The sequence below is a fragment of the Elephas maximus genome, chromosome 3, assembly GCF_024166365.1.
Source record: "Elephas maximus indicus isolate mEleMax1 chromosome 3, mEleMax1 primary haplotype, whole genome shotgun sequence".
NCBI lineage: Eukaryota > Metazoa > Chordata > Mammalia > Proboscidea > Elephantidae > Elephas > Elephas maximus.
In genome coordinates this window covers 107,077,363-107,091,155 of record NC_064821.1, presented here as the reverse complement: position 1 = coordinate 107,091,155, position 13,793 = coordinate 107,077,363, and the positions used below count along the sequence as shown (strand labels likewise).

The 13,793-nt window shown below is 37.4% G+C and overlaps 1 protein-coding gene across 5 annotated transcripts in view; it reads right to left on the bottom strand.

Moving 5' to 3' along the window:
- The window catches only part of PATJ (PATJ crumbs cell polarity complex component), a 417,617-nt gene that overhangs the window by 302,960 nt on the left and 100,864 nt on the right, over positions 1-13,793 (bottom strand). For all 5 annotated transcript variants that reach the window (XM_049879429.1, XM_049879433.1, XM_049879432.1 and 2 more), the window contains exon 18: positions 447-656. In XM_049879429.1, the coding sequence (XP_049735386.1) occupies positions 447-656 (210 nt within the window). The remainder of the gene's footprint in view (positions 1-446; positions 657-13,793) is intronic.

Sequence of the window (13,793 nt, the reverse complement as noted above, 5' to 3'; positions counted from 1 at the left end):
GTGTTTTGCTGGTAAGAAAAGCATGTTAAAATCTCGTGCACTTAAAATGATACGGTTAAATGATTTCAACTTACTATGCCATCTCATATCATCTCCAGATGATGCTAAAATGTGTAGGTTTAACTTACATCATAAGGAATAAGACAAGATGGTAGTGTCTGTGTTAAAGCACGAAGATGAAAATAGTAAAAGTGGTGGTAGTAGTAGTTAGCAAATAGCACTAAGTACTTAATGAATATAATCTTCTTTAATCCTCAAAATCCTATGAGATAGATATTATTTTTTTCTGATTTTCTAAGTCAGGGAAATTCAGAAACTTGACCAAGTTCACATAGATAGTAAGCAGGAGAACAGGGATTCAAGGCCAGGTGTACATGTCTCCAAAATTTGTGTTCTTAATTATTACATTGTTAGGGTTTCCTTTATAAATAAAATTCAACACTTACCACCAAAGGCTTACAGATGCCAAGGCGGACAGTCCCTGGTGGTACGGCTTTCAGTATTTCCACAGCTTCAGCAAGCCGGGTGTTGTCCAAACAGTATTCATTGACTGAGACTAAGCGATCTCCAGGTAAAAGCTCTCCACCTCTTTCTGCCACACCATCCTCCACCAGAGAATGAATTACAATAACTGATTTTGTGGAATCTAAGGGATCCTAAGAATCAAGCAAAGAAGAAAGATGACTTATTTCCCTGAAAACAAATACGCAGTCTTAAAACAGATTATGTTTACTAATGAGTCTCATTTGACTATTGACTTCTTATGTCCAGCATTCTGGACAAAGAGGTCAAAATAAACTAAAATATCACTCTATACGGCCACACAAATAACTGCTTGTATTAAGGTGAAGCTATAAATAACATTAAGAATTTCTACTGTATGTCTGAGTGTTAAATACATACAATTTCTTTTACAAACCTTTGGTGACAGATAATTTCTTCGACCACAGAGGTTTAGAGTAAATTGGGATTATATTCATTAAGTACTTAGTGCTATTTGCTAACTACTACTACCACCACTTTTACTATTTTCATCTTCGTGCTTTAACACAGACACTACCATCTTGTCTAATATCCTCAAGTATAATCATACCATGGAACAAAGACAAAGTCTGTCTATTACTCCTCTTGGGCAATAAGTTGGCTCCAAGAGTAGCATACTGTGGGAAACCTTACTCTATTCATATGCATTCCACTAGGATACAATCCCCTTGCGAAAGCACTGAAGTTCAGAAAAGACATGGAAACCACGAAAATTCACTGCATTAAAAAAATGTTTAATATGACTCTTATTTAAAAAGTTATGTTTAAATATAACATAATCTAAAATTAGGACATGATATAGGTGCCATGGTACAGGTATAAAGTATGAATCTGGGAAAACTGGAAGTTGTCAAAAATGAAAAGGAACACATGAAGATAGATACCCTAGGCATTAATGAGCTGAAATGGACTGGTATTGGCCATTTTGAATCAGACAATCATATGCTACCATGCCAGGAATGACAAAATGAAGAGGACTGGCGACACATCCATTGGCAAAAAGAACATTTTAAGATCTGTGCTGAAATACAATGCTGTCAGTGAGACGATAACATCCACCTGCCAACACGGAAGACTAATTAATACAACTATGATTCAAACTAATGCACCACACACTAATGTCAAAGATGGAGAAATCAAACGTTTTTACCAACTTCTGCAGTCTGAAATTGATCAAACACGCATTCAAGAGGCATTATAATTACTGGTGATTGGAACACAGAAGTTGGAAATGAAGGTTCAGTAGTTGAAAAATATGGCCTTGGTGATAAAAACGATCCCAGAGATCTCATGATAGAATTCTATAAAACCAATGACCTATTCCCTGGAAATACCTTTTTTTAACAGCTTAAACAGTGACTATACACGTTGTCATAGTGAAGCAGAGGGTCAGCAAAAAAAAAAGACAGACCCTCAATGAAATGGAGTAACACAATGGCTGCAACAGTGGGCTCAAACATGGCAATGATTGTTAGGATGATGCAGGACTGGGCGGTGTTTCGTTCAGTTGTACACAGCATTGCTACGACTTGGAACCAACTGGACGGCACCTAACCACAACACAGGTGCCACTAGATAAGAACTATTCCAATGCAGAGAAATATGTGCAAATCTCTTTCATCCCCTGGGAGGTCCCTTTTTTTTTTTTTTTTTCCATTAACCTCCGACGACAACATCAACATTCAGTAAATATAACCGGTCAATAAAAACATCCCAAATTAAGGATCCAAATTACATGGGAATTTTTTTTTTTTAACTTTAAAAATATTCCCACTATTAATTTTTGTTTTATTCAACCAACGCCAATATATAGAGCTATGAGTCGGAATCGACTCGACGGCAGTGGGTTTATACACGTCAGGCTCTGTTCTAAATGCTTGAGGGTCGTTATAATGTAGGTAAATTTATTACCTATATTTTACTGATAAAGAAGCTGAGGATCAGATACTTTAGGTGACTTGGCAAGATCACATAGTTGGTAAGTAACAAAGCTGGGATTCCAACCCATTCAGTCTGGCTTCTAAGTCCACACTCTTCACCACCATACTTTGCTGCTTGTTTCGTACTTCTGACTAAAATAATAGTCAGAAGAAATTGGAAATACAGAATTGTGAACGAAAGATAAAAACATGTTCATACTGAAATCTTATGGTTGAGTAAAAAAAAAAAAAACCCAAAATAGCGTTTCCTAGTTTGCCCTAAGAGTGGAGGTATATGGTACTAATACTAAAACTCAAACATAGGAAGAAAGAGAAAAAATAATTAAATCTTAATCACAACAACATTTACTTTGATTTTTCTATTTTGGTCCAATTATCTCATCATACACATACACATACTGTTCCATAAAGGCAAGACTTGGTAACACGAGATCCCACTACTGTTAGATTCTAATAAACCCTTTGTGAGAAAGTAGAGAGAAATTGCCAGGTTTTGTGTTAGAATTACAAGACTTTGGAATTAGCAAAGTAAGATTTTGCAAAGTTCTAGATGATGTCTGTTTGAAGTAGCTGATGGTTCTTCTGAAGTTTTTGATCCAGTTTTCTATACCTCTATGCTTCAGACGTGAAAGTTCATTTTCAAGGTATTGAATGAAATTTTAACCAAATAGACTATACATTTGGCCCTCTGCAACCACAGGTTCCACCAATCACAGACAGAAAATATTTGGGGGGAAAAAAAAGCAGACTTTTTTTCTTGTCATTATTCCCTAAACAATACAGTGTAACAACTATTTACATAGCATTTACATTGTATTAGTTAGAGATGACTGGAGGAAGACTCATTAACAACCTGTGTTATGCAGATAACATAAACTTCCTTGCTGAAAGTGAAGATGACTTGAAGCACTTAGTGATAACGACCAAAGATCACAGCTTTCAGTATGGACTACACCTCAACATAAAGAAAACAAAACTCACAACTGGACCAATAAGCAACATCATGATATACAGAGAAAAGAACAAAGTTGTCAAATATTTCATTTTACTTGGATCCACAATCAATGCCCATGTAAGTAAAAAAAGCAGTCAAAAAATCAAATGACACATTTCATTGGCAAATCTGCTGCAAAAGACCTCTTTAAAGTCTTAAAAATCAAGGATGTCACTTTAAGGACTAAGGCGCGCCTGACCCAATGGTGTTTTCAATGGCCTCGTATGTATGCGAAATCTGGACAATGAACAAGGAAGACTGAAGAATTGATGCCTTTGAATTACCGTGTTGGTGAAGAATATTGAATATGCCACAGACTGCCAGAAGAACGATCAAATCTGTCTTGGAATAAGTACAGTCATACAGTCAGTTTGCTCCTTAGAAGCAAAAATGGTGAGATTCTTCTCACATACTTTGGACATGTTATCAGGAGGGATCAATCGCTGGAGAAGGACATCATGCTTGGTAAAGTAAAAAAAGCTAAAAAGAGGAAGACCCTCAAGAGATGGACTGACACAGTGGCTGCAACAATGGGCTCAAGCATAGCAATGACTGTGAGGATGGTGCCGGACTAGGCAGTGTTTCGTTCTGTTGTATACAGGATTGCTATGAGTTGGATGTGTCAGATGGCACCTAACAACAACAACAGAGATGATTTAAAGTACACAGGAGGATGTGCAGAGGTTATATACATCCAAATACCACATCACTTATATAATGGGCTTGAGCATCCACTGATTTTTGTATACATGGGGGGTCCTGAAACCAATCCCCCACAGATATGGAAGTATTTAAATCAACAAGAGCTACACCACCAATTCCTTGGAAAAAATGCCTTCAAACTTAACTGGCTTTCTTTAACTAGCTTTCCTTCCCACCCCCAAGTCAGAAAACTTTCCCTAACTTCTTACACACTGTGACATATAATATCCCATATTTATGAACAGGATTAAAAGTAAAACATAGTCATGGAAAGTCATTAATAAAGTACATATAGTGTTAAACTATGATTACACCAGCATTTTCAAGTAGAGGGAGCTATTGCATAGGCAGAGGACAGAAGAGAACCAAAAAAAAAAAAAAGTACAGTGGTATATCAGCAGGCAATCAGTGCAGTAATATAAAAGAGCTGTCTATTTTGTCACCGGCAACCATGAATCACAACACACTTTTCATTCTGAAATATGAAACCATTACATTTTAAGTTTGACACACTAATAAATAAGCTGTACAATTATGTCCTTCATTTAGGATGTCAGTTTTTGATGAAAGGTTTTTTTATTGGGGAGGAAGGGAAACTACATAATAGCTTCTTTTCCTCATGAAATGCACAGAAAGCAGGTAGCATTACTTCATATTAATAATTACTGAACTTTCTCAGAGAAAAACTCCAACAGTAAAATATAGCAAAAGCAAAATAAATGACTTCACTAAGGCTGGTGTAAGCAATCTCTGCAGTTTCATATAAAATTGATTCCAAAAGTACTATTTTTAACCCAAATAGGTGACTAAGCTTTCAGAATTAAACCAATTGAAATGATAATTAGAAACATTTTAAAGGAAGATTAAGCAGGTAAATAATGAGAATAAGAGTTCTACCCTTGAAAGATCTCCCTTATTGAAAAAGTCATGGTGAGCACGTATTTACACAAAGTCGAGCCTTCTTTGGATCCCAACCTAGTAGCGGGCGTGCCTGCATACTAAATTTATTCAGGATCAGACCTCTAGTTATTCTAAACACCAGAATGAATCTACCACTCCCTTCCTGGAGGAGGAAACCCAAAGGCAGTTTGTCACTTAAAAAAAAAGGACAAAGCCGCACACCTCTGAAGATGCCCCATTATGTATAATCACTACTGCATTTTCTATGATGGCTTTTCGGACTGTGTGACTTCCCACATAGCTGAATGAAGTTGCTTTAATGAGTAACGGTCATTTTCTTTCATAGCCATCACATGTAAGCAGCCACACTACGGAAACACAGCAGCTGCCGCTGCCTACTGGGGCAACTGCTATTCTTGAGGCTTTGCTGCAGAAAAAATGCTTGAGAGTCAGCCAGATTCAGTCTACTGCTCATCAGAAAGGTCTGTTTTCTGAAAATATAGCCCACAATATCCTTCCCACATTATATCAAACAAAATGTTATAAAGGTATTTCTCTTGACCTCCATCCAATCTCTAGAACTAAGGTGGATTTTTAACACCTCCATCAGTTTTTATGGTAATTTTAAATCTTTAATTTTTCTTCTTTTGGTAAATAACACTGCAGGGAACATTGTGTTCAAGAATGGAGACAGCCCATAGAGGGCACTAAAGGCCAATCACAGAACAGAAGAAACCACCAATTACTAAGCATACCATTCTCCTGAAGGAATTTTTTCCTCTTTATTCAAAAGCTTTTCTGAATTATTATTTGAGTTATTGTTGTTAAAAACACTCTAACAATGCCCCCTATGTTTGCTTCATCTCAACCATTTATAAAAGCTATTCCCTACAGCTCTTAAAAATATTACCAAACTCCTATAATCAAGTAAGAACAGGCATTAAACTGGATGAAATACTTTTTAACTTTCATCAGAATACTACAGCAGAAGACAGAAGACCTGACCTGAATTCTATACCTCACTACTTAGCTCTGAAATCCTGGGTGAACCACTTACCTCCTCTCTCTCTCTCTCAGAAGAATAAAATCGCTCTGCTTGCCTAAAGGGAGGTGGATAAAAGGATTTGTGAGATGGTTCAATGTTGGGGGAAATCTGAGTTGACAGACTCCTCTTCTGATCTCTAAACATACACCTAAAAACTCACTAATTCTCCCTCACCCCTCCACTGAGTTGCTCACCAAGGCAGGTCAATTTGATCTTTCATCTCTTCTACCCGATCCTTCCTCTCCATTTCCACTGCCACTGTCTTGGTTCAGATTCTCATCACTTCTCACCTGTGCAACTGATACAGTCTTCCAACAGGTCTCCCTATCTCTAATACTGGCACCCTTCAGTTCATTCTCTACAGCGATAATGAAATTATCTTTAAAAATAAAAATGTGAAACACTTCAGTGACCCACCACAGCTTTCAGGATAAAGTCCTAAGTCCTTGGTAGAGAACTTCCTTTGGATCTGCCATTCAGTCTCATCTCCTCTCACAGCCCCTATATATACCACTGCTTGCCTCCATTTGCCACACTCCTTGCACCAACAATACAGAACTATTGAAATTCAGGGACTGTGAACTGCTTTGGCACGTTTTTTGACAAGTACATGCCATTCCACCTGCCAGGGATACTTCCCCTGTCTCACTGGCACTTATCTGGGTCTTTGCCACCAGAATGAGCTCAAGTCTTTCCTCCAATGCCAAGCCTTCCCTGACTTCCCAAGCAGACTCAAGCACTTCCTACTCTGTGATAGCCTTAACCCTAAAATAGACCTTTCATTATATCATTTATCATAATATGTACTACTTACAGTCCTTGACTTCTTAGAATAAGTTAGTCCTCCTGCTAGATGTATCTACAGCACCTTCCATTTTCCCTATTATGATACCATTTACATTTTACTCAAATTACTTTAACTGTATTCTCTACTAAAAATAAGCTTCATGAGAGCAAGGATGTGTTTGCTTATGTGCTGTTTTATTTCCAAGCCTACTACAGTGCCTGGCACAAAGAAGGCACTGAGTAGTAGATGAAATCTTCACTGACTTAATCAAGTTCCTCTCTTCACCAAGGGTAAAGGCTACATCCCATAATACCCATAATACGCAAATAACTACAACAACTGCTAATGCTTATTGAGCTCTTGCCATGCCAGGCACTGTACTAAGAATCTTATTTTAATCCATTTAATCCTTACACAGTCACCGTGAGGTAGGTACCATTATTATTCCCATTTTTCAGATGAGGAAACTAAGAAAGATTAAGTACCTTAACGAAGGTACACAGTTGGTAAACAGCTGAGCCAGAATTTAAACCAGCAGAGTCTATGCTCTTAGCCACTAAGCGATGACGCTGCTTCACTATCTTAAGATAGTGAACATCAAAAGAAGGTAAATATGTTGGAAGATATATTTACTTATCACCTTGCCAAAGTGTGTAAAACTGAGTTCCTTAGTTAGCACACCTGGTCACTAAAGGTTTACAGTTCAGTACATCACTGACGAAGAGGTTAGAGTGCACAGAATGTGTAGCATACCTACATTTAAAAGTAAAACACATTCATTTGCCAAATTTAATCTCCATTTGCTTTCTCAAGAATACATTCATTTGGTGAGCATAAGAACACCTTTACATGAACAGATACAAACATGTGACAGTCACTATCCCCAAATGAATGGGATTCAAAGGTCCCAAGTGTCTATAAAATGTATCATACAAGTATTCATATACATTCCCACCGATCAAAGAGACCAGATTTCACATAAACTAAAGCAGAGTGCAGGAGTGTCACCTGGAGCAGGGATGTGGTTAGTTAGGAAATGTAGCTCTGGAAGAGGCCAACACAGCAACTAGAAGATGTGGATAGCTCTCACCAGACACAAAGTTGCTCTAAAACTAGAAATACGAATGCAAGCAACTATGGCGAATTCAGCAGAAAGGCACGAGACAGAGAATGTTATCTAAAGAGGAGATAAAAGGAATTAACAAGAAGAAAAGCAGTCACACTTAATAAGTTGGCAATGCCAACTTAAAGGGGCATTTTTGAAAATAGCAGAAGCCTGAGGCATACACCAAGGACTGTTCTTACGCTAAACATCTTCATGCTTTGCAGTACTGCCCCAGCGAAGAAAAACAAAAATCAAGGTGTAACAGTAACTTAACTACATAGACTCAGAATAACCTTTGGGCTCCTTTTTCTTTTTCTATTCTGTATCTAGCACCCAAATTTTTAAAAACATCAAGTAATGGGATAGGAGTTAAGAGACCACAAAAAGGATGGCAAAGAGATGGACTACAGTTTATTTCAGATAACAGCTTGTCTACAAATTACTTTACTTTTGATAATTCTGACAGATTGTCAACTGAATGTATTAAAATATAAAGGTGGGCTGCTAAAAGTACTTAACTCATGAGAGGAAATATAGATACTTCATGTGGCCTTAAATCTGTCATAAAATGCAGCTCACCAGAATACATATTCTTCCACGGGTCTACAGGAGTCCTTCACCAAGATGATGAAATGATTCCAAGGAACGGCTAGCAAAACAGCCGCAAACAACTCTGAAATATAAAGTGCTCTACAAATGAACAGAAGAAAATCTACCAACCAATAAACTCAATACTGCAGTGTATATTATCATAGAATTAGGCTATTAAGCTTCATTCCACAAATACTTATTTAAGTGCCAAAAAGTATGTGTTGAAGATAATTTTAAAAGATCTTCATACACTAATACCTGGGTAATATTAAGTATTAAGTAATACCCATGTAATAATTGATAAGAACGTTGTTTCAACTCAGTAATGGCCAGCTGACAAAACTATGAAAGCAGCAAGCTCCCAAATGCTACTTTCTTGCAGAGTATACTCTTTAGAGGTGGCCATTACTATTCAAACTAAAGAGTGTTAAGTTAAAATATAAATAAACTAACAGCTAAATACATTTCAAAATAAGATCTCAAAGACGTTGCTAAGAACAGAGAATACGCGAAGAAAAAAAAAATTAAGTTTAATGGGAAGACAGCTATTTCATCCTGGAAGTAGGTAGAATAAGGAATTGGGTGCAAAGAAAGTCAAAAGACAGGTTCTCTTGTGTGTACACAGTGATCTAGACATCTTAAGAAAAAAACAGTGAGCTACAGAAGCCCTGGGGCACAGCTGATAGGAATTAAAATGTCCATTGTGAGCAATGACAGTCAGGAAATAGGAATTCAAAGATTTACAAAAAAGGACAGCACATATAAAAGAGAGAGACAAGGAAAGTATTCAACCCACTAGTGGTAGGATGGACTTGGAATAAAAGTCAACAAGTTCCCAGCCCCAGTTTGGTCACGCCCTGGCTGTTTACAGTTTCACAGTGGTCTGCGTTTCTCTGAGTCCGTTTCCTCACATGTAAAATGAGAAAGTTGGATACATGACAGTTGTGATCCCTTCCCCAACTGTAAAACCCTGTTAACTAAATTTGACAGACATCTTGACTCAAATTTGTCCTTAAATTTTACCAAACATTCACAAAACCACTATAAAAAGTAGAGAAAGACAGAAGTTAATTCAAAACACAGCATCCTCAATGAAAAAGAGGTATACTCTGATTACAAATACACTATAATTTTAGCTGGTGGATGTCTTAAAAACTCATAAAAAGGCCACTGACTATACAAGGCCCAACCTCCTAGGTTTTCCACAATCAAAACAAAAGCATACAACAGATATATATGACAACATGTGGCCTTTTTTATAAGATGAAACTACATTTTATAAAACGAAACTATAAGATAAACACTACTTTTCTTTCCCCTTGCCAATTTACGATACCAACAAAAGACATATTAAGGGCCATTTGTTGAAATAAAGTCATTAGAATAGTTCTGGTTTAAGATAAACCAAAAACCAAACCCATCGCTCTCGAGTCGATTCCGACTCATAGCGACCCTATAAGACAGAGGAGACGTGTCCCAAAGGGTTTCCAAGGAGCGGCTGGTGGATTCAAACTGTCGGCTTTTTGGTTAGCAGCCAAACTCTTAATCACTGCATCACCAGGGTTTCCCTGGCTTAAGATCGTGGGTTGTAATTAATTATTCTGAAAGAGCTTCTGATTTGACTAACAAGCTAAGTATTTACTCTAAAGAAACAGAAATAAACTTGTTTTTGGCGAATGTAAGGCAATAACCAAACGATTCTAATGAATAATGAGCAAGCTATCTAGAGGTTAACCCCGTTTTTAACTATTTTATACTATCATATCAATTACCACAACACCATCACATTCAAAGTAAGTGCCCACAAAATACGTTCCGTTCACTCCAGATAGATTAAACTGATACGGTTCCTGGCTCCTAGCATCTTATTACTTCCTATTTGCTCTTAGGCATGGAGAGTAGATTTTTCCACACATCACTGGCAGAACTAAATAGTCCCTGAGCATCAGAGCAGGCACAGCACATAAAACAATAAACGGGACAATGGAACAGAAGTAGCAGACAGAGGAATTTCCTAAAAGACCAAAATGTATTCCAAGGAGGGGGAAAAAAAAAAAACCATGTGATCTTGTACAACATTTTATTCGATATAGCCTTGTATTTTTAAAATCCATTTTTAAACACCATAATTATTAAAATGGTTCAAGCAGGAGTTACATGGAGATCCCTTCGTGAAGACTTATTTTCTCTTATCCCCTTCTAATCTCCTACTGCATATTTTACTTGGATATAAGATACTTGGATGTTTCATCCCTTGAAAATTTTATGTCATGCTATGATTGTTCACAAGTAGTCCTGGCCCAAGACTTTTGCTGGATGTAATGAAACACGCACACACTCTCTGTCTCTCTCTCTCCTGTCCTGTATCTGAAAGCCCATCATCTGGCTGAATCGGCTGGTTTCCACCAGGCAGACAATAGTGAGGGTACACACTCTATTCAAATTATATTTGTTGTAAGTTATTATGACACAGAGAAAGTACCAAAACTTAAAAGCTTGTCAAATGTAAATTTAAGAACTTTTTAAAATTTTTCAAACAAGTCACTCTAAACCTAAACACATAAAAATACTAGCAGAGTGATATTGATCAAGTTGTTTAATCTCTGAGAATTAGGTTTCTCATTTGTAAATGAATATAACAATGGTACAGCTTTCATGGAGTTCTTTAAAGCATTAAATGAGATAAGGCATGTAAAGTGCTTAGTGAGCCCACAACAATCACATCATAAATGCTGTTACTATTATTAGTAGTAATCTGTTGGAAAAAAATGTTAGTGAAGAAATCTGCATTTGAGGAGTTAACAGTTACCATCCCATCTACCACTTGCCATCAAGTCAATTCTGTAAAACTGTACTCCATAGGGTTTTTAAGGGCTGATTTGTTAGAAGTTGATCACCAGGCCTTTCTTCCAAGACACCTCTGAATAGACTCAAACCTCCAGCCTTTCAGCTTGCAGCCAAAAGCGTTAACTGCTGGCCCTATCCAGGGACTACTATCCCATTTACTCCCTTTCAAAATCAATCGTGCACGTGTGATTTAGGGGCCCTTAGTGGTTTTTTTTTAGTGGTAGTGGTTCAGGGGATAAGAGCTTGGCTACTAACCAAAAGGTCAGCAGTTCGAATCCACCAGCCGCTCCTTGGAAACTCTATGGAGCAGTTCTACTCTGTCCTATAGGGTCATTATAAGTCAGAATTGACATGACAGCAACAGGTTTGGGTTTGGGTTTTGGTTTTGGCTTTGGTTTTACAGTCCCAAATCACCTGCTGATGGCTCAGAACAGTATGGCCCTCCTCAGCCCTCATTCTCCCTTAAAGCAGACACTGAAAGACAGGAGCTATCTCTAAGCTGAGGGGCTCTCTAACAATCACTGCTGCACCACGGACACAGGATGCCCTTAATTCTTTCAAAAATAGTTTATGCTTTTTTTGTTTGTTTGTTTGTTGTTTTTTAAATCCTTGAAAGGTCAAGCAATACTCTGTGATATACAGCACACAACATGCACAATAAAAACTTTGCAACTGAAAAAAAAAAAAACTTTGCAACTTTGAAAGCTATATGGAAACACCAAGGAGCCCTACAGGGACATCCAAGGTGACCACACAGTTTATATTCCTTGGCAGTGAAAAAACATCAGGTCTCTAAAGAGCTTTGATCAGGTGGGAGGAGAAAAGGCAAGGAATAGGAAGGCTACAAGAACAATCTGGAGAAAATCATTAGGGATTATAATAAGTATGCATCTCTGGGCAGCAAACTAGAAAGACAAAGTAATCAGAAATTTCTTTCAGTTGTGCCAAAATAATGACAAATCAGAGTATTGTTTCTGATCTACAGACTGTATTTTCACCCTACCAGACTAAAGACTTAGGAGCTCTGCTTCACCACTTAACAGGTGGGTGGTCTTGAGCAAATTTTTTAACCTCTCAATATCAGTTTCCTCATCCATAAAATGGATAGTTATAGGACCTACCTCATGGAGTTGATGAAATCAGTTAATATATATAAAGTGCTTTGAACAATGCCTAGCACGGAGAAAGTGGTATATAATTGTTGGCTTTTATGACTGTGTGGAATGTTTTTCAAATAAAAAATGAGAACACAAAAGTTTCTCAAAGGATTTTTCACCAAAAGCTATAAAATTCAAAAGCTTAGAAAAATATTCAACAGTTCAGAGTCAATAAATAAAATGACATAAAATCAGGGCTAACTTATCAGTTCCAGGACATTCCCTGGGCCTGGAATGTCCACTAACTTCTTGTCCATCAGACATGCCTCAATTCCCTATGAGGCCTTCCTGGATCCTGAGAAATGTCATCATAGAACCTTTTGGTCTTAATTCCACCATTGCTAAAATGGTAAGGTATAGTCAAGAGTTGTTACCAAATCTCTTTCCTTTACTAGGCTTAAATATGTGTTTATTTGTCCATTGTTTGTCTACTACCAATTCAATATAAATTCCATGAGGACAGCGACTTAGTCTATTTTGTTCACTGCTATATCTCCAGTGCCTACAACAGTGCCTGGCACAGGAGATGCTCAAAAAATATGTGTTAAATATAAGGCCTTTAAAGGGAGCATATCTTTTTACCTGTATATCTCCTATCCTAACTTGTATTAAGTGAGTAGTTTCTTTTGAAGGAGAATGAATGAAAGGCATAGCAAGTCTGTGTTCAGAATCTATCTTTAAAAAATATTCATCACCATTATCATCATTTTTAGGTAGATAATTGCACTTATTATTTTGTGCTTAGAAAACTGTTAGCACTGTATACACACTGCTTTAATCTTCACAAATTTATAAAGCAAATAATATTTCTCTATTTTAGGGATTATTATTTCAGCAAATAGAGTAAAAAAGATAATGCTTTTCCAAAGTCCTAGTAGGGTGTCATAGACAGACTACTAGGTCCTTTTTAGAGACCCTGATGGAGCAGGAGAAAAGCGGGGTGCAGAGCTCAAATTCATGTAAAAAGACCAGACTTAATGGTCTGGCTGAGACTGCGGGAACCCCAGAAGACATGGCCCCCAGACTCTCTGTTAAGGAGAACTAAAACCATTCCTGGAGCCAACTCTTCAAAGAACAGACTAGACTATGAGACACAAAATACTTGTGAAGAGTGTGCTCAAGTGGATACGTGACACTAAATGGGCAACTCCTGTCCGGAGGTGAGATGAGAAGGCAGAAAGG